The 18,777-nt window shown below is 50.0% G+C and overlaps 1 protein-coding gene across 2 annotated transcripts; it reads left to right on the top strand.

Moving 5' to 3' along the window:
• Positions 1-538: 538 nt before the first annotated feature.
• SGSM3 (small G protein signaling modulator 3) lies at positions 539-18,376 on the top strand. 2 transcript variants are annotated; one of them, XM_054387151.1, is made up of 22 exons: positions 539-566; positions 1,823-1,908; positions 3,083-3,149; positions 4,456-4,457; positions 4,573-4,785; positions 4,919-5,026; positions 5,972-6,115; positions 6,487-6,682; positions 6,908-7,053; positions 7,968-8,195; positions 9,098-9,152; positions 11,005-11,132; positions 12,131-12,286; positions 12,796-12,850; positions 13,266-13,315; positions 14,588-14,740; positions 14,840-14,910; positions 15,245-15,293; positions 15,588-15,673; positions 16,038-16,160; positions 17,689-17,749; positions 18,155-18,376. In XM_054387151.1, exons 1-22 carry the CDS (start codon positions 560-562, stop codon positions 18,236-18,238), a joined length of 2,268 nt encoding a protein of 755 aa, XP_054243126.1. In that variant the 5' UTR covers positions 539-559; the 3' UTR covers positions 18,239-18,376. The 2 variants fall into 2 exon arrangements, with proteins under 2 accessions (XP_054243126.1, XP_054243127.1); XM_054387152.1 differs by lacking the exons at positions 539-566; positions 1,823-1,908; positions 3,083-3,149; ... (1 more) ...; positions 4,573-4,785; positions 4,919-5,026 and having other exon boundaries at positions 5,981-6,115; positions 14,666-14,740; positions 18,161-18,376.
• Positions 18,377-18,777: the final 401 nt, after the last annotated feature.

The raw sequence follows: 18,777 nt of genomic DNA, 5'->3' as shown, positions 1-18,777 counted from the left end.
TCATAATTAAATAAAAACAGACTACACAGAGAAGTTGGTGGAGTCACCATCCCTGGAGGTATTTAAAAGGCATGTAGATGTGGTGCTCAGTGACATGGTTTGGTGGTGGACTTCACACTTTTAGGTTTATGGTTGGACTCGATCTTGGAGGCCTTTTCCAACATAAACAATTTTATGATTCTTTGAAATACGAAACTCTCAGAATGTGGTGGGAAAGGTGATGGAAGTTAACTTGATTTTTGACATGTTTTCATTCAGCAATGCTGTTGCTGTCACAGGAACTTGGGATATGACAGTGTGCTCTTTCTAGCTGATGGGTAGGTATGAAACCAAGAGGAAATTCCTGTCCCTGGAAATTAATTTTGCTGTGGAACACTCAAGGATATAATTTTCCTGTGGATAAGTTGTGCACGAGGGATTTGTCTGTCCCCCACCATGAATTTTCTCATCACTAATTTTTATTTTTTTCCTTCTTGTAACAGGATATTGACCTCTCACCTCTGAGAACAGCCTTTCTGGACCTGCTGACATCCTCTGCTACTCAATCTTACTGAGTGCAATGTCAGGTGAACAGAAAAAAATGGACACAGTGTCTTGTTTGTTTGCTCGTTCTTTCTTCAGCTGCAGCTTAGTAAAAGACAGTTGTTGATTCCAAGAGCCATGCTGTCTGGTCAAATTGAAGGAGAAAAGACTGTCCCACTTTCTGTGACCCAGCTGCCTTTTCACTCAGGGTGAACTCAGTTCTTTATTTTACTCTGTGCTGAAGCCTGCAGAAACTGCTTCAGCCATTGAACACAAAGGAGGAAGGAGATGTAGTCTGCCTTCCCTATTTTTGATGAGATTTGCTTGGTTCTGTTTTTTTCCAAGACTTGCCCCAAAACAGGTGGCTTACTTATGAACTGAGAGATTTTTTTGCTGTAAAACAGAGTCACTAAGGCAGGCAGAAGGCTGAAGAATTACTGGAGATAAGCTGTGAGCTACTGAGGTACAAGCTTTACTAAACCTAAAACTAGGTCTCCTCCAGCATGTCCCTTTGGCAGTGGCCCACTCTCCCACCCCATATATTTGTGTACATCTTCCATCCCAGCCCAGATGGTTATTTCAAGGCAGGTAACCCTGAGGAAGACTTCACTTCAAAGCCAAGTAAACCATTTTGTCACTGATGTGTGCAGCAGAAGGCCTGGCATGTGCTTGTCTGCTTCAGTTGCAGAACTTCTGCTGTTACTGCAAAGGAAGGTGTTCATGGGACAGTGCCTGAAGCTGGGAAGGTGCTTACCTTGAACTCAAAAGACCATGATGATAGGTGTGCTTTCATTGCTGCAGGTCTTTATGCATGGCCTGACAACCTTGCAAAGAAGGGCAGAAATGTCCCAGTCATTCTGCTGCAAGGAAGCTTCTTGCTAAGGGCTCTGATTGCCCATTTTTGTGCCTGGATGACAAAGTTCCAGAGAACTCTGGAGTGCAGATGCTGAGGTCAATTATTTTTTTTTTAAATTATTCCCCTGGCTTGGCACTGACCAGACAGCTTTTCCAAGCAGAATAAAGTTGACATGATGCCATAGAACTATTTCTGTTCCCTAAAAGTCTCTTTTTCAGAGGGCTCTGGCTTTTCTGCTTCTTTTGCATGATGGTAAGGGACAAACCCATCTGAAATTACTTGCTTCCTAGGTGAGGTGGAAGGAGTGTCAGTGTCTAGCATGGCAGTAGTGACAAACTGCTGAGAGAGTCCTTCTCTTGCTGGAATGGTCTATATTTGAGTGTGTGTCTTCCAAGGCATTCCTTCCTGGTTCTCACTGCTGTGTGTTGATCTCTTTCTGTTCAGGCCATCACACTCCCTCTGCTGGGGGTCCCTTCTCAGCACTCACTCCCAGCATTTGGCCTCAGGAAATCCTGGCAAAATACACACAGGTACAGTGTGGGGCAGGGAAGAGGTGTTCTCTGGATATGCACAGAAAGTAAAGGGACCATGGTAGTTTCTGGTGATCTCTGAAAGCCCCAGGGAAAAGGAGGGAGAGGTGCACTCTTTCTCCAGTGGTTTGGTTGTGGATGCTTGCTTGCTACTTGACGTGTTTTGTGGTTGCATCCTGGCTCTTGCAAGAGGGTCTTGCAGAACTCAAAGAGACTCGAGTGGATTATTGCCCTGCTGTTTTGCAACTATTGCTCCACTCTAAAAAATGTTGACACCCTCAGGGAGTCTTTGTCACCATCAGGCTACTCTTGATGGCTTATGCATGGCAGGAAACACTAGCCTCTAGACTTGTCACCAGGTGGACAGAGCAGGAAGGAAGGAAGCAGCCAAGGGATTTCATAACTCACCCGCAGTGTCTGCTGAAGGCAGTTGCACCCAGTGAAGCAGATTAAAGCTTTTTGGGGGGCTGTGGTAGAAGCATGCTTCTTGGGTGCTGCCTGAGTGCAGTGCTTGTCAGACACCCCACAGGAGGCACAGGTGGTCTTGCAGGAAAGGGGGGAGTGGTATCTGTAGGTTTTTACTCATTAAAAAAATCCTGGTTGTAACCTCCAGTGTGTATCCCTCAATGCCAGCCGTAAACATAAATGAGGAAAGTTGAGATTTAGATCATGTACTTGAATTTCCTTGGCCCTATAATTTGGGCTTGCTTCAGAGGTGCAAATCCCAGTTTTGCCTGCTGTCTTGCAGAGGAAATCTGAAAGCAACAGGCAGAAGGTGGAGCAGTGCAGGGAGCTGAATTTGCAGTGCTTGCGCGCAGAGCTAACAGGGCTGCAGTGTATTAGAGCTGCAGGCAGTAGAGACCTCTTTACCTGGGGGGTGGGTGTGTCCATGAGGAGAGCTCACCTCAGCAGGAGAGTTCTGATCCTGACATGATGCTTTAGAAAGGACTGATGTGAAGCCCATGCAAGCAGGGCTTCACAACTTCCATGGAAAAGTCAAAATCGGAATGGCACGCAACACCTCCCCAACTGGAAATTAGGGTGGGTGGCACTGAATATAAAAGGACTCAGCACAGTGCAGACAGTGGTGGGATGGGATAATATCCATGTTTCTGTTCAGTTGCTCAGTGCTAAACTGATGAAAGTGTCTGCTGTCCTTCTTCGTGTTTCCCAGAAAGAAGAATCCATTGAGCAGCCAGAGTTCCGCTATGATGAATTCGGCTTCCGAGTTGATAAGGAAGGTAAAGCCAGGCCCATCCCCACCCCTTCCATTGTGTGCTGCATCCAGCCATTCCCATGCTTGCATGTGTGGCAGGGTGATACTGCAACCATTCTGTGCTAGGTCTCATCTACCCACCTTTTGTCATCTTTCCATGTCCTGCCATTGTAATCAAGTGCGTTAGATGAGCACATCTTGCACTTGAGGCCTTACAGGAGTGTGGAACACAGACTATGCAGCAGGGTCACTTCCATCCCCTTATGCATGTGCCATGGATAGGAGAGAGGAAGGAGAACATTACCATCTCCATTAGCAGCTGTATGCTGGGAAAGGGCAGCTCTCCCAATCCACAGTGGAGTCTCTGTTGTGTTCAGTAGCACTGCAAGCACTGCTAGCAGGCACAGTGACATGTGCTGTCTGTTGAAGAACCCACAGCCAAGATGAGTGGCAGCAGTATGTGTTCTACACATGCCAGCAGCTGGTGAAGTATAGGGCACAATGTAGGGGCAGAATCCCCAGCCTAGTTTTTCTGCAAGACAGAGGCAGGTGAAATAAAAGGAGGGTGTGGAGAGGTGTTGGACATGGAATTACAACAGCTGGCTCACTATGCAAAGAGAAAGAGAATAGAGTGAAGGATGCAGGACTTGCTTTCTGTGCTCTGACAGGACATTTCCAGGGTTCAGGCTATACAGTGCAAGGGCAGAAGTTGTTTGCGTGAGTGTGCTGAGGCACCTTGAGTCATAGAGGATCCTCTTTGAAGCAGTGACCCAGAGATGAGGACAGGACAAACCAATTTTCTTCATCCAGAACACTTGATAGACTTGTACATTATAAAATCAGCAGAAAGCTTTGGACTGCATTGTTGGGATGTGTTACATGATGAAGGACAGAGTGCCTGACGTCAAGCCTGTGCTTGTGCTAAAGCATCTATTTTAGGAAGCCAGCTTCAGGTTAAGGTGCTCTCTCATTGTGAATTTGGAAGCATCCTTATTAAAGCAGTTTTGGTGATTAAATATCCCCAAAGTTCACATTTTGCACCTCATGACTTGCATGAGCACGCAGCTTCTGCTTGCCACCTTGGAGCCTTGCTGTGCTTTTGTCAGCCTGACTTACAGATCTTTACAAAACCCAGCAGCGTGACTGCTGCTGGGGTCTGGTTTGATTCCAGCCACACTCTGCTCTAAATCATGAGTAAGTAGAGACTAGATGCCTGCTAGCAGCTTCTTAGTTCTTAAGGCCCCAGTGCCTTTTGCTTATGACTATAAAATTTGCTGCATAGAGAAGATGGCTAGAAACCAAGCTTTGCCTTTCTATGCTCTGGCCGGAAGATGTGAATGTTTTTAATGTGCTTTCTTCAAATGGCTCTCCTGCTCCTCACCCTCTCCTCTGTTTGTTCTCTCTCCTGTTCCCTCACTGCTCCATTTCATTCTCCTCCCTTTGCTGAGGCAGATGGCGCTGAGCCAAACTCTAGCAAGCTTCTGGGGGTCCCACTGACAGAGGAGCCACAGCAGAGGCTCAAGTGGCAGGCTCATCTGGAATTCACACACAACCATGACGTGGGTGACCTCACCTGGGACAAAATCGAGGTCACCCTACCGCATTCAGACAAGCTGCGCTCCCTGGTGCTAGCCGGCATTCCACACAGCATGAGGCCACAGGTGAGAGTGCTGCCTGTTCTTGGCAGGCTCTCCTGCCTGGAGTAAGAGATCATGCAGAAAGATTACTTTCTCTTGGTTGAGAGGGTGGCTCTTTTAGTGACTCTTCTGACCTCTGTTCGTCCTGTCCCCCCAGCTGTGGATGCGCCTGTCAGGAGCCTTGCAGAAGAAGAGGAATTCAGAGATGTCATATCGAGAGATTGTGAAAAACAGCTCTAATGATGAAACCATTGCTGCCAAACAGGTGAGACACACTGCCTAGTGCTGACTGGGCACAAAGGGGTGGGAAGAAGGGCAGGATTTGCTGTGTGAGGAGGAAGGGGTATCTGCCTACAGCAGGGATGCTAGACAGCACATGTGTGGTTGAATCCCTAAAGCTTAATCCTTGATTTCATTAGAATAGCAACTGTGCAGCTCCTCTCCTTCCTAGGACAAGCAGGAAAGGGGTTGGACCCATGCTACCTGCAGGCTAGAAAACAGTGCTGCAGTTGCATCTCAGGAAATATCCTGATATTTGCTGAGGGAATTGAAGGGTGAAAGGCTGACAGGTGCACCTCCCTGGGAATGCTCCCAGGGACTGTCTTTGTTCCCTCAAACGCAAAGTCTCTGAACACCAACAAGACTGTTACAGGGTGTTTTCCCTCTTCCTTTGAACTCTGCTTTTGTGGAAGGAAGCAAAGGCCATGACAAAAGAGACTGAACTCTGCACATGTTCAGCTCATATCAAGAAGCCAGGTTGAAAATGGTTGGAAGGAGGAACAACACTGCCCAAGGGTGGTCTGTGGTCTGTTCATCTCCAAGTCCTCTGTCACAGATGTGAACATTCAGCTTGTTGGTTTCTCTCTGGAATATGTTCGTTGGGAAGCCTTGCTTGAAATACAAGCAGATGAAACTCCCAGCCAGTATGTCTCCTATTCTCAGTGGTAAAGCTAGAGGCTGAGTTCAGGCAAGTATTTCTTGGGATTCACCAAATCACTGTCTGCACTAGAATTTTCCCACAGGTCAGTGAAGGATGTTAACTGGCCCCAGGTGCTTGCATAGGGCCATTTCCTTTGGTGCCCAAGGACTTATGTGCGAGTTTGGGGAAGCAGAGTTCCTTGAGGCAAGAGGCCATGGGGAAGTGCAGAGAGAAGAGAGCCATTGTTCAGATGCTGCTAGCTGACTGTCCTTGCTCACTGTGGTCTGACAGATTGAAAAGGACTTGCTCCGCACGATGCCCAGCAACGCCTGCTTCTCCAACATGAACAGCATCGGGGTGCCACGGCTGCGCAGGATACTGCGGGGACTTGCCTGGCTGTACCCAGAGATTGGGTATTGCCAAGGCACTGGCATGGTAATCTGCTTTCACAGCCTTCCTGATAGGCATCACTTTGTCTGAGGTGGCTATGCTGAGGCAAGTGACTGGAGGCAGTGCTGCCAGACATGTTGACCCCCAGGAAGGGAGCATTTTTCCTAGGGAAGGGAGAACGGAGTAGTACCTCGTGTCCAAAAATGTGGAAGAATTTTGTCCATCTGTAGCTGGAGGAGGGGGACACAGGCATTCCACTGAGGAGAAATCACTTCAGTGGGAGAGGGCAGAAGAGCTGTTGTGGAAGAAGGAGGCTGTTGGTCACCTAGATACTGGTCCATCTGTCCATGTGAGGAAATGGTAAAAGAGCTCTGCTTCTCTTAGGACATCCGATTCTTTTTCCTTCAAAATCCTAGGTGGCTGCCTCTCTGCTGCTCTTCTTGGAGGAGGAAGATGCCTTCTGGATGATGTGTGCTATCATCGAGGAACTGGTTCCTGCCTCCTACTTCAGCACCACCCTGATGGGTGTGCAGACAGACCAGCGTGTCCTGCGGCAGCTCATTGTGCAGTACTTGCCCCGCCTGGACAGGCTGCTCCAGGAGCATGACATTGGTAAAAGTGTGCCCTGCAACCATCTCTTCTCTTGCCAGGGTGGCACGCAGACAGAAATTATTGTGCTGCCTTTGTGAAACAACGACAGCAGGGCTAGGAGCAAACCTCCTCAGGTGGGGAGTGCATGGGCATCTTTGAGTTGGGAAGAAAGTGCTTAAGAGAGTCCAAATTCATTGGTTGAATGACTTCCCTTGTCATGTTTCTTTTCTGTGTCATTATTCACAGAACTCTCCTTGATCACCTTGCACTGGTTCCTCACCTCTTTCGCGAGTGTCGTCCACATCAAGCTGCTGCTTCGTATTTGGGACCTCTTCTTCTACCAGGGCTCTGTGGTGCTCTTCCAGGTCACTTTAGGCATGCTCAGTATGAAGGTAATTTTCACCTCCTCCTCCTCTTCCTCCTCCTTTGTAGTACTTTGGTGTTTAATTCCACGTTTTAGGGGCAAGATTTTTGTATCCACTTCTTGTGTGTGGTTTGGGAATGTGCTCTGGCTGTGAAGAACTTCCAAGGCACTTCACAGGATTCAGGGATTGCTGTTTCCCCTGCCTACCTCATTTGTTTTCTCATAATTAAACCTCATGAGCTGCCCCCCTCCAGTCAGTCTAAATCTAAATCCCATCCAGAGAATCTTACCTAAACCATCAGATGGTTCTATACCATCTCTGAGCAGAGGTAAAAAGCCATGGTTGTGGTTATCTGGGAAACTTTTTGATGGCACCATTGAGTGCACCAAGAGATTGGCATTGTCCTGACTGTATTTGATTTCGCTTACATTTAACTGCCTGATCTTTTCCTTTTTATGCAAAAAAGAATGTGGCTCACCTTGCTGTGGGAAGGGCAAGGGTGAGCCTGCTGGGAGTAATGGGAAAGTGGAGCACAGTTTGACATGGTAGGCACTTTACAGTGTGTGAGACCGAGCAGCTTCCATTCCCTTGTCCCCAGCAAGGTCCCTGCTGTGCCCAGTCCTGGCAGTGGGTACAGAACACCTTCTCTTTTGTCTTTCCTTGCTGATTTGACTTCATTTCAGTGATGGTTGTTGTGATTCAAAAACAGACCAGCTAGAATTTTGGGGGCATATTTGAGCAGTGGAGTAGTAAAAGATGCTGTTCCCCTCCCATAGGTAGCTTAGACCCTTCCTACTGAGGTTTTGGTGGAATTATCCAGTGATTCCTGCATTGTTTTTGGACCAGGCCATACCCTAAATATCAAATTGCAGCAGGCAGCTCCAGGAGCAGAGCTGCTGTGCTCACTGTTCTGTGTGGCATAATGAGTGCACTTGTTGCAGGAGGATGAACTCATCCAGTCTGAAAACTCTGCCTCGATCTTCAACACACTGTCAGACATCCCCAGCCAGATTGAGGACGCAGATGTGCTGCTGCGGGAGGCCATGCGCGTGGCCGGCTCCCTGACGGATGTGGCGGTGGAGACCCAGCGCCGCAAACACTTGGCCTACCTCATTGCTGACCAAGGGCAGCTGCTCAGCTCCACCACTACTGTCAACAACTTGTCCAAAGTGAGTGCGCAGCATCCCGTCTGCCTCTGCTGCTCTGGTTTTACCATTCCCTTACGGGTGCCCTGTCAGCAAGAGATCTTCCTGTCTGAGAGGGTTTTGGCTCCAGGATGACTGTGTCATCAAGTGGAGGAAAAGTATTGGGAAGTGAGGGGGAGCTAAGACATGCTGCCAGATCTGTCCTGGTTGATAAATCCCCAGGTGCAAGGGATATTGACATTGATTGTAATTATCATTAATGAGAGTTATGCTGGAAAGGGATGCATTTTATTAATGGAAACTAAAAGAAATGACATCTGCTTTTGGCAGAGTTTGCTTGGAGCATGCAGAGTAGGAACTGGATTTAATCCATTAGTGGAAAGCCAGTGCACTAAAATAACTCTGGAAGGTACAGTCAGAGAACAGCAGCAACCTTTGAGAGGCTGAATAAAAAATCCACCTGTGTCTCCTCTTGGACTGCAGTTGCAGATGTAATAGCTCCTGTCAAGCCTGTGTGGAAGATATATTCTTGATGCTTCTCTGTGTGCTAATCACATGACATACCTGCAATTCTAAAATGTAGTAGGCATTAGAAATGTATCTGTAGTTCCATGGAGAACTGCTTCTGGCAGCAAGCAGAACTAAAATTATTCACTCAAATCCTGGCTGATTCTTGAACTTTGCTGTCGTAACAGCTGAGCTATAAATAACTCATTGCACATGGAGCAGAGCAAGCACTAGAGCTGATTCATTGCATTTAGAACTAGAACAACTCCTTTCTAGAACTGCCAGTTCATCTGCCTGCTCCCTCCAGTCGTAGCTGTCAGGACTCCTTGTCCAAAGCTGCCCTGTGTGGGATTGCTGTTTTCATTTCTGATAGCTGCCCTGATGTGTGCACTTTGTTCTCTCTCTTTCTCTTCCCTCAGATTGTGCGGCGCAGGACTCAGCGCAGGAAATCTGGCATCACCTCTCTGCTTTTTGGTAAGGACAATCCTGTGCCTTTCACCTGGTGTTGATGGGTAGAGCAGCCTAGGAAGGAGGGGAGTGAGCAAAGCAGGGAAGCACCAGTACAGAGAAAGAGGACAGAAGAGAGACAGAATTGAGGGTTGAGAGGGAAGAAGTGGAGTTTTCTACTTGCTTACTTTGGTCAGAAAGTAAATTTTAGGTTAGATAGTCCTTGAATGGACTGACCATCCTCCAGCTGACTGGAGGTCAACACATGTGACTTCAGTAAAGCCTTTCACACCATTTCCTACATCATTCTCCTGGAGAAGCTGTCTGGTTATGGCTTGGGTGGGCAAATGTTTTGCCTGATGAAAAAACTTACTGGATAGCCAGGCCCAAAGAGTTGTGGTGGATGGACTTGAATCCAATTGGTGGCTGGTCACAAGTGGTGTTTCTCCAGGCTCAAATATTTTATTATTCTTTTCATGAAGTTGTAAAGCACTGAAACAGGCTTCCCAGGGAAGTGGTGGAGTTACCATCCCTGGAGAAATTCCAAAGATGTGTAGATGTGGTGCTTAGGGACATCATTTAGTGGTGACCTAGCAGTGTTTGGTTAATGGTTGAACTTGATGATCTTGAAGGTCTCTTCCAGTCGAAACAATTCTATGATTCTAATGGTGACTAGCAGTGGGTGGCAGCTTAGCCCAGCTCTGATGTCCTTCTTGCACTGGCCAACAGGTTGTACATTTGCTGACAGACCATATGGCTGAATGTTTTACTCTCCTGCCTTTACTCTGCACAGTTCAGGAACTTCTCTCAGGATCTGAGACAGGGGAGGATGGTCCAGTGTATCAGCTATCAAAATTCATAAATACAGACATCAGTGATGTTCTTCCTTATTCTGAGAGCCTGATGTGAACACTTTTGAATCTTAGTTGTCTTCACTTATGGCCTCAGCCAACATGTGTCTGGAAAGCACACAGCCAGAATAGGTCTTGCATGGGTTTAACAGTAACTTGCTTCTGTGACTCCATAGTAGCCATTCCTATTGTAAGCCTCACTGTCATCACCTTCCTTGCAACTGGGTCTCTGTCTTGACATTGCCACATCTCACCACAGACGCTGATTTTCTGGAGGAAGGCAACACAATGAATTTGCAGGGTTCAAATAGTGTTTCTGCTGTGTTTGGGATAGCCTGGATAAATCTGGAACTGAGGTTTACTGCTCTTTTCAGAGAAGAGATTTTCAGATATTCTCCAGGAAGCTGATATATTGTCACAGGCTTGCTACTGGCACTTACAGCATTACATATAAAATTTCTGGTAGAAGACCAATGAAGCTGTAAAGCCAAGCACACAGAAGTGAAGAAATGTAGGAAAGTTGCTTGTGCAACCTAAACTCAGGCTTCTTGTGTGTAATGTTAGCATACAATCAGTACAGGCTGAAGCAGCAGGGAACTTAGCTGCCCAGTGCATCATTCTTGTGTCTCAGATAGTCTCCTTGACCGAGTTTGAGTAGTTTTATGAAGGCAATTTTGAGTTATACCCATGCAAAAAGATAAAGTTCCAGCTTCAAAATGCATCAGCGGTAGAACTGAGATGATTTACAGTGTTTTCTGGTTTTACTGGGTTTTGTGTGCAGTGACTGACATGGTTTTTACCTAATATTATTGTTAGCATTTAAAATATTGGTGAAAATAGAGAAGTTGCCATCGTGCAGCAGACTACCAGAATGGAAAACTTCCACTCGAATGAGGGGAAGTAAAGCTTGGATGTGATAAACTCATCTTATATTAGGAACTGTCAAACAAACTTAAGTTAGCTATCTGTGATAGCTTATACTTCTTTTCTTTGCCTTGCCTTTACTCTGGATGTGTGGGCTCTTCCAGGGGATGATGATCTGGAGGCACTGAAAGCCAAGAACATCAAGCAGACAGAACTGGTGGCCGACCTGCGTGAGGCCATTCTTCAGGTGGCAAGGCACTTCCAGTGTGTGGATCCCAAGAACTGCAGCATTGTGAGTGATCTGCTGTGTGCTCCAGGCATGAGTGTTGAGTGTTCATCACAGGATAGGGCTGATCAAATGCTCCTGAAGTGTGGGCACAAGAAAGAACCTGCCAGATGTAACAGGTAGAGGATGAGGGCTGCTCAACCCATCATTTGTGAAGGACAGCTCTTCTGTGAGGTTGTCTGCCTGCCAAGAGCAGGAAGGGGTTTGGGAATGTAAGCTTTGGCAGATCATTTCACAACAACCTCTAGCAACGCTACAGGCTTGGGGCAGTGTGGCTGGAGAGAGCTGTCTGGTAGAAAGGGACCTGGGAGTTCTTATCAACAGGCAACTGAATATGAGCAAGCAGTGTGCCCAGGTGACCAAGAAAGCCAATGGCATCCTGGCTGGGATTAGAAATGCTGTGTCCAGCAGGAGTAGGGAGGTGATTGTCCCCTTGTACTGAGCTCTGGTGAGGCCACACCTTGAGTATTGTGTCCAGTTTTGTGTACCTCAATACAAGAGAGATGTGGAGGTGCTGGAGCCAGTGCAGAGGAGGGCAATGAAACTGGGGAAGGGTCTGGAGAATAAACCTGATGAAGAGTGACTGAAGGAGCTGGGGATGGTTAGTTTGAAAAAGAGGAGGCTGAGAGGAGACCTCCTTGCTGTCTACAGCTACCTGAAAGGACATTGTAGAGAGGCTGGTGCTGGTCTCTTCTCCCAGGTAATTAGTGATAGTAACAAGAGGGAGCAGCCTCAAGCTGTGACTGGGTAGGTTTAAACTGGACATTAGGAACAATTTTTTCATGGAAAGAGTGGTCAGGGATTGGAATGTGCTGCCCAGGGAGGTGATTGAGTCATCAACCCTGGGTGTGTTTAAAGGTGGTTTGGATGTGGTGCCTGGGGATATGGTTTAGGGGTGAACCTTGTAGAGCAGGGTTATCAGCTGGACTTTTCCAACTTGAATGTTTCTGTGATCTGTGAGTCTGACCTGTTGCTTTTCTGCTCTTCATCCACATGCATGCTAGGATCTGACTCCAGACTACAGCATGGAGAGCCACCAGCGGGACCATGAGAACTATGTGGCCTGCTCCCGGAACCGCCGCCGGCGCGCCAAGGCGCTGCTGGACTTCGAGCGCCACGACGACGACGAGCTGGGGTTCCGCAAGAACGACATCATCACGGTGTGCTGGGGCAGGGGCAGGGGCAGGCCGTGTGGGCCCCGCTTAGCTGGGACACCACACAGCCTTTTCTGCAGGGGAGGAGGGAGGCACATCACCTCAGAGCTCAGTTAGCAGTCTAAGGGGAGCAGCTGGGGGTGAGGCAGTGTACTGCTGTGAGTGTTGCCTCATGGCTCATTCTCAGCATAACCAAGTCCCTGTTCTGGCTGCACAAAAGATTGGTTTGGTCCAAGCTGGGTCCCAGTTTAAAGCTGTGCAGTAGGCTGTGATAAAACTGTACAAAGATCCATTTGCATTTTACCTGTGGGTATCCCACCTGAAAACTGGGGAAAACAGGGGTCACGTTTGCAGGAGGTCTTTTTCTGTGAAGGCCCTGGGTCGCATGAGAAGAGAACATTGGCCAAACAGTTGAGAAGAAAGCAGCTCTGCATTGTCCACACAGCCAGGCAGCTGTAGCCCTCCTGCCACAGCATTCTTTTCAACCAGTGTTTTCCACTTCTTTTGTTTTCCAGATCATTTCTCAGAAGGATGAGCACTGTTGGGTGGGAGAGCTGAATGGACTGAGAGGTGAGAGCAGGATGGTTTGCACTGGGGAGAATGAGGCTGGGTGCAGAACATCCATTCATCATCCACAGCAACTGCTCTGGCATGCTTGCAGCAAAGGCTCTGACAGTTACCTAAGCTTCTGCCAGGGACGAGAGAAATGTCGAAGCAGGCAGGGTATGAGAGCAGGGCTGCAGCTGCCTGGTTACTTCTTTCAGATAGCACAAGGGTATTGGGTGCATGTCACCTCTGCTGCTTGTAGGAAGTGTCCTTTAGTTGGCTTCCTCTTGCAGATGCCTTCATTCTTGTGATTTTGCTGCCTTTTTTGGGGTTGAACCATACTGATTTGTTCTCAGCTTCTGCTGAGCTCTGGTCTTGTCTGTAGCTTGGTGGTTCTCAGTGTCTACATCAGGCTCACCTCTTTGTCCACTCTTTGTAGGTTGGTTTCCTGCAAAATTTGTGGAGATCCTGGATGAGCGGAGTAAAGAGGTAACTAAAAAAAAGCACCACCAGCAACAGCAGCAAAAAACCCCCAACATTAAACAAAGAATTATAGCTGAAAAAGCAGAGTTGAAAGAAAAGAGCCCTCTATTTCCCTCCTTCAGTTTGTTTGCTCTCTCTGGCTACTGAGCATTTAGTGATGTCATCAGGCAGCTTATCTTCTAAGCCTGTTTAATCAACTTCCTGATGCTGACCAAGTGGAGAATGAGGGCTGCAGAGGGTAGCTGAGTGTGATGCCTGGAATTGCAAGGACCCTAGAGATGAACTTTGGAAAAGCTGAAAAAGCAGCAGGAAGGTGCATAAGACAATCCTGTGGGCAGTGTTTCTGCCAGCCTCCTGCTGCCTGTTCTCTCTCCCTCCTTTGAGCCTGTGGATCCCACTCATGCTTTGTGGTGACCACAGAGGGTTCTCCCTAAACAAGTGTGCCCAAGGGTGCACTCTTTTTTGGTTCATCTAGTAACCAGCAGTGGTGAGAGGCCACCTGTTTAGAGCAAATACCTCAATATGGCCCCAAGACTGGGGTGAGGGATAGGAGACACCATCAGCTGCTGCCTTATGTGTAGGGGAAGTCTTCCCTCTTCCTCAGCATTTGGAGATTGCAGAGGGGCTCAGAGGCTGACCTGAGACACCCTCTCCCCCCACCTCACCAAGAGAAGCCTCTTGAGAGATGTCAGTGTTGACAGCTCATTTGCTTCCTCACTCAATTCTCAGGGCTCGTCCTTTAGGAGCAGATCACCTCTCTGTTTATAAACACACCCTGGGCTGCTGAGCAGTCCTCTTCCCAACTGGAGAGGATCTCACTCCTAATTTTGGAATGTATGTATCAGGGTGATACTTCAGAGGGGTGTGCCAGCTGCCCTGGGAATTCCTATCTGTCCCCATTCATCTTGACTTTTAGCAGCTTAGAGTGGCAGAGACTCTCGGTGCAGCTCCTTCTCCTACCTTAGTTCAGTTATCTTCTCACCGAACTGCAGCAGTTCCTACATGCTGAATGCTGCTAGGATGACACTGGGGGTCACCGTGTGGTCTCCTGGGCAGCACCTAGGCACAAAGGTCCTGGGGTCCCAGAACAACTCCAGGGAGTAGCACCAAACATGCCTTAAGCAGAAGCCAGCAAAGGCACAGGGGTTTAAGGGAATGGGTGCTGGTGGGCACCTGGGAGTAGATGTGCACAGAGAAGCTCTAGGTGAGGTGAGTGGACCACCTCTGTGCTCTGCCCCCTCTCCAGTATGCTGAGAGCTGGCTCTTCATGTTCCTCAGTACTCCATCGCTGGAGATGACTCAGTCACAGAAGGGGTGACAGACTTGGTGCGAGGGACGCTGTGTCCAGCCTTGAAGTCCATATTTGAACACGGATTGAAGAAGCCATCTTTGCTGGGGGGGGCCTGCCATCCCTGGCTCTTCATTGAAGAGGTGAGAGGTCTCATTTCCCCTCGTGGGGCTGTGTTGCCAGAGGGCTGGGGTGAGGGGGCTGTAGGGCAGAGAGTGCTGACTGTCCCTGTGCCCCACTAGGCTGCAGGCCGGGAGGTGGAACGGGACTTTGACTCGGTGTACTCTCGCCTCGTGCTCTGCAAGACTTACAGGTGAGGCCACATTATTCACATGAGGGCAGGGCACAGACCCAGCTGCTTCATGTGCTCATCAAACTGCTGCTGCTCTCCACCTTGGGAAGGGTCATGGTCCACCCCATCTTCCTGTGGGTGTGGTGTCAGCAGGCTGCTGTGCCTGTCCTGATTTGAGACTGGCTTTCCCAGCCCCCATGTTTCTTTCTGGGTCTGTATTTTGCTCTCTCATGGCTGCAGAATTACCTTTTGGCTCAGAGGCAGCAAGAGAGCTGTTGGGATATGGAGGGTGAAAGGCCTGCATGTGCCTGGGTTGGCTCTGGAACTAGCTAGGTCTCTTCTGTGGTCTTGGCAGGCTTGATGAAGATGGCAAAGTTCTCACTCCAGAGGAGCTGCTTTACCGGGTGAGTGCTACCTCCAGCAGAGCCCAGCTTCTGAAGTGGGGAAGTTTGCCATGGAGGCTTCTGGAGGGTGATGTCCATCTCCTGGGAGAGGCTTTGAGAGTCTCCTAGCCCTTCCCTGATGGGAAGCAGTAAAGACACCCAGGTGCCTGGGAGAAGGCAGAAAGTGAAGCTATCAGGAAGGCTCAGCCCCTCTGAATCTTGCAGGTGGCACTGGGTAGTGGTGGGGAGTTCTGGGGAGTGAAGCATTTGGCTGTGATGCTGAGATGGCAGTGACCACATCTTCCTTCCCTGCAGGCCGTGCAGGCTGTGAACATGACACATGATGCTGCACATGCACAGATGGATGTGAAGCTTCGTTCCCTCATCTGCGTTGGGCTCAAGTGAGTCATGGTCCTGATAGCTCCAGAGTGGAGGGGCTGGTGGATGTGAAGAGCTTGGGAGGGGGCAGAGCAGGTTCAAGAACATCACTTACCTTGATATACCTTGGGCCACAGCATCCTTTTTCCTCTCACTGCAGTCATCCAGTGGGACCTGGTCCTTGAGCTTCCTGCTGGGCTGGCTCTTGGCTGTAATAACTCATAGTGAATGGAGTGGCTCACATTAGTTTGCTGGGTTATCCTGTTCCCTCTGGGGACAGGGCTGTGGGTTGGGATCAAGGCATTGACTGAAAATAGACTGCCCCAAGGGGATGGGGCTGCTTTGCTGGCTTCAGCTGAGTCATGTGCCTCTACCCTATGGCTGCAGTGAGCAGGTGCTGCATTTGTGGCTGGAGGTGCTGTGCTCAAGCCTGCAGACTGTTGAGAAGTGGTTTCATCCCTGGTCATTCCTGCGCAGTCCTGGCTGGGTGCAGATCAAATGTGAGCTGAGGTGAGTGTTCCCATGGGCCTTGACAGGGTCTGGAATAGAGAGGAGGTGGCCCTCACTGTGGCTGGCTTTGGGCCCTCTCCATTGAGTAGCAGCATGGGCTGCTGAGACATCCCCACTGCAGCGATTTCCATCTGTGTGCTGAGGCAGCAGCAGCTGTCTAGACAGTTTAATGTGCTGCACTGTGCCTGCCTGATCAAGAGCAGAGCTTGGCTCCTGGAGAGCTGTTGTGACAAGCAGGCAGCCCCGGCCTACCAGCAGCCTCCTACTGTCCCCTATCCCTATGTCTACTTCAATGGTGCCTTTTCCAAGCCCTGCTCTCCAAGTCCTCTGCCAACCACTATAATCCAAGCAGGAAACAGGGAATGTACTGGGGAGACGGTTTGACTGTCACGGACTGACTCCAGGTTAAGCAAGGGAGCAGTGTCAGGGGCTGAACACAGCTGAGCTCACACAAAGCACATAGCCCAGAGCACACATCCCAGCCCTCCTTCACTCTGCAGAGTCACACCCAGCCCCAGGAAGCTGCAAAGAAACCCCTCCAGCCCAATTGCTGATGCTGTCCTGTGGGAACTAGCATCTTCCTACACCACCTGGTTGCCTCTGGCCCACTGGGAGAGTCAGTAGCCAGGAGTGGGCCTGTGTGTACAGAGGGTGCCCTGTTCTAGTGCTGCTGCTGAGTCTCCTCCACCTCTGTGCTATCCCATGGCTTCTGTTTCACAGCATGGGGGCACTGCTACTTCAGCACAGCCAAAGGGCCAGATGGAACTGGTTCAAGGCTCATCCCAGGCCTGTGTGGAGCAGGAGCAGAGGCTTATGTAGTATGTGTCAGTCAGCATCCTGTGGAGGGCCTTGGCTCCCTCACTGCAGCAGGAGTTGGAGGAGACCCCCACCACAGGAGTTTGCCTTGAGGCTGACAGACTGATGAGCTCATTGCCAGGAGGTCTGAGCTGTGCATCCCTGTTCTAGGGACAGGGCTGAGGCTGTGCCTGCAGCCTCTGCTTAGAGTCAGCCCCAGTGAGGGGGCTCCATGTGCCCTCCCCATGCGGCAGATGTGCATGAGTGCTAGGACACTTCTCTTACTCCAGTGAGGGGAGGGGATGCAGAAACTCTGAGGTGCTACTGGCACTGGTGTGGTTTCTGGAGAAGCACCTGCAGCCTCCCATTGCCAGCTGCATGCAGCTCTTAGCCACATGTCCACAGCCTAGCAGAGCCCAGGGCTGCCTGTGCCTCCCTGCACTGCTGTGTCAGGCTCTGTAGGGGTTGCACTTGAGTCATGTCTCCAAGCTTCTCTTTCCAGCCTGGGCATGGCAGGATGTGAAGCCCAAAGAGGGGGAACGGGATGGCTGGTGGTGCTGCCCTTTTGACACAAACAAACAAACAAGGAATTTCATCCTTGTAAGCTCAGTGGCTGCTGAGGCAAGCTGAGGAGCTGTGCCATGGTGTGCCCAGGGGCAGCTGTTGTGGGCACAGGCTGGGAGTGTCATCTGGGAGTGGGGGTGTGTGTGACCATCACTGTCTTACATTGCAGAGTCCTCTGCAAATTTGCCTTCAGCCTCTCTCAGGACTGGGAGCTGCCAATCAAGAGGGAGGTGAGTAGGTGGTGGTGTCTCCCATTCTCTGCCTCAGCCAGAGGCTTCACTTACCACCTCTGTCTCCCAGCTTTGTGCTCCAACCCATCCTCTGCCTCTTGGTCTGGTGCCAGTCTGTGGATGGGGCTGCTCTCCCTGCCATGGCAGGCTGTGCACATGAGCTGTGTGGAGGTGCTGACAGAGGGTGCTACCCTGCCCAGCTGGGACAGAGGAAAGTGGCAGGCCTCTCTCTTCCCCAGTGCTCCAAACCACAGAGCCTCTCCCTGTTTCAGCCTCATGGAGGTGGGAAGTGCAGAAGGCTGCTCTGGCTGCTGGAGACCTCAGTGTGCTGGGGTTCTGCCTTCAGACACAACCTTCCCTTTTTCTGGGTGCAGTGCACTGACCTGGGTCTCTGTCATCCTGCAGGACAAGGAGAAGAAGCCGCTGAAGGAAGGTGTGCAGGACATGCTCGTGAAGCACCATCTGTTCAGCTGGGACATAGATGGGTGACCCCCACTCCACCCCATCCTGGGGAACCTTCTCAGTGGCACACACTCCTTCCCCCAGCTCCCATCATGTCTCAAGCCCTGCCCTTCCCCACCCTACCCACTTGTATCTGTGACAAAATGCCCCTGGGGGAGGGGGACGCTGCCAGGCCAACTTGGACAGATGGCAACAGTGCTGAGAGGCCAAGCTGCAGACCCAAGTGAGGTGATGGTTGAGGCTGATACTGCAGAGTGGCAAGTGTGTTCTGGCCACAAAAACAAGTGTCCCCTCTCAGCCTTCCCCATCTCTACCACCACCATGTCCTGTTTGCCTCAGCCCTGCCTCCCCCTTGGTGCCCCGGGGGAGCAGTCAGGTCCACTGCCCCATGGGCCAGCAGCTGCTGTAGCTGTGAGGAAGAGGCTTTGATCCGTGAGAGCTGCTGCTGTTGGCAGGTGGCACTGCATGTGCAAGTGGAATTGGGCTGGTGACAGACTCCCTGCTGCATGGGAGCAAGGATGGCACATCCCCCCCTGCCAGCCAAGGGCTCACCTCTGCTGGGGAGA

This window comes from Indicator indicator, chromosome 14, assembly GCF_027791375.1.
Source record: "Indicator indicator isolate 239-I01 chromosome 14, UM_Iind_1.1, whole genome shotgun sequence".
Lineage (NCBI taxonomy): Eukaryota > Metazoa > Chordata > Aves > Piciformes > Indicatoridae > Indicator > Indicator indicator.
The sequence above is the reverse complement of the archived record's forward strand: the minus strand, read 5'-3'. Positions and strand labels throughout refer to the sequence as shown.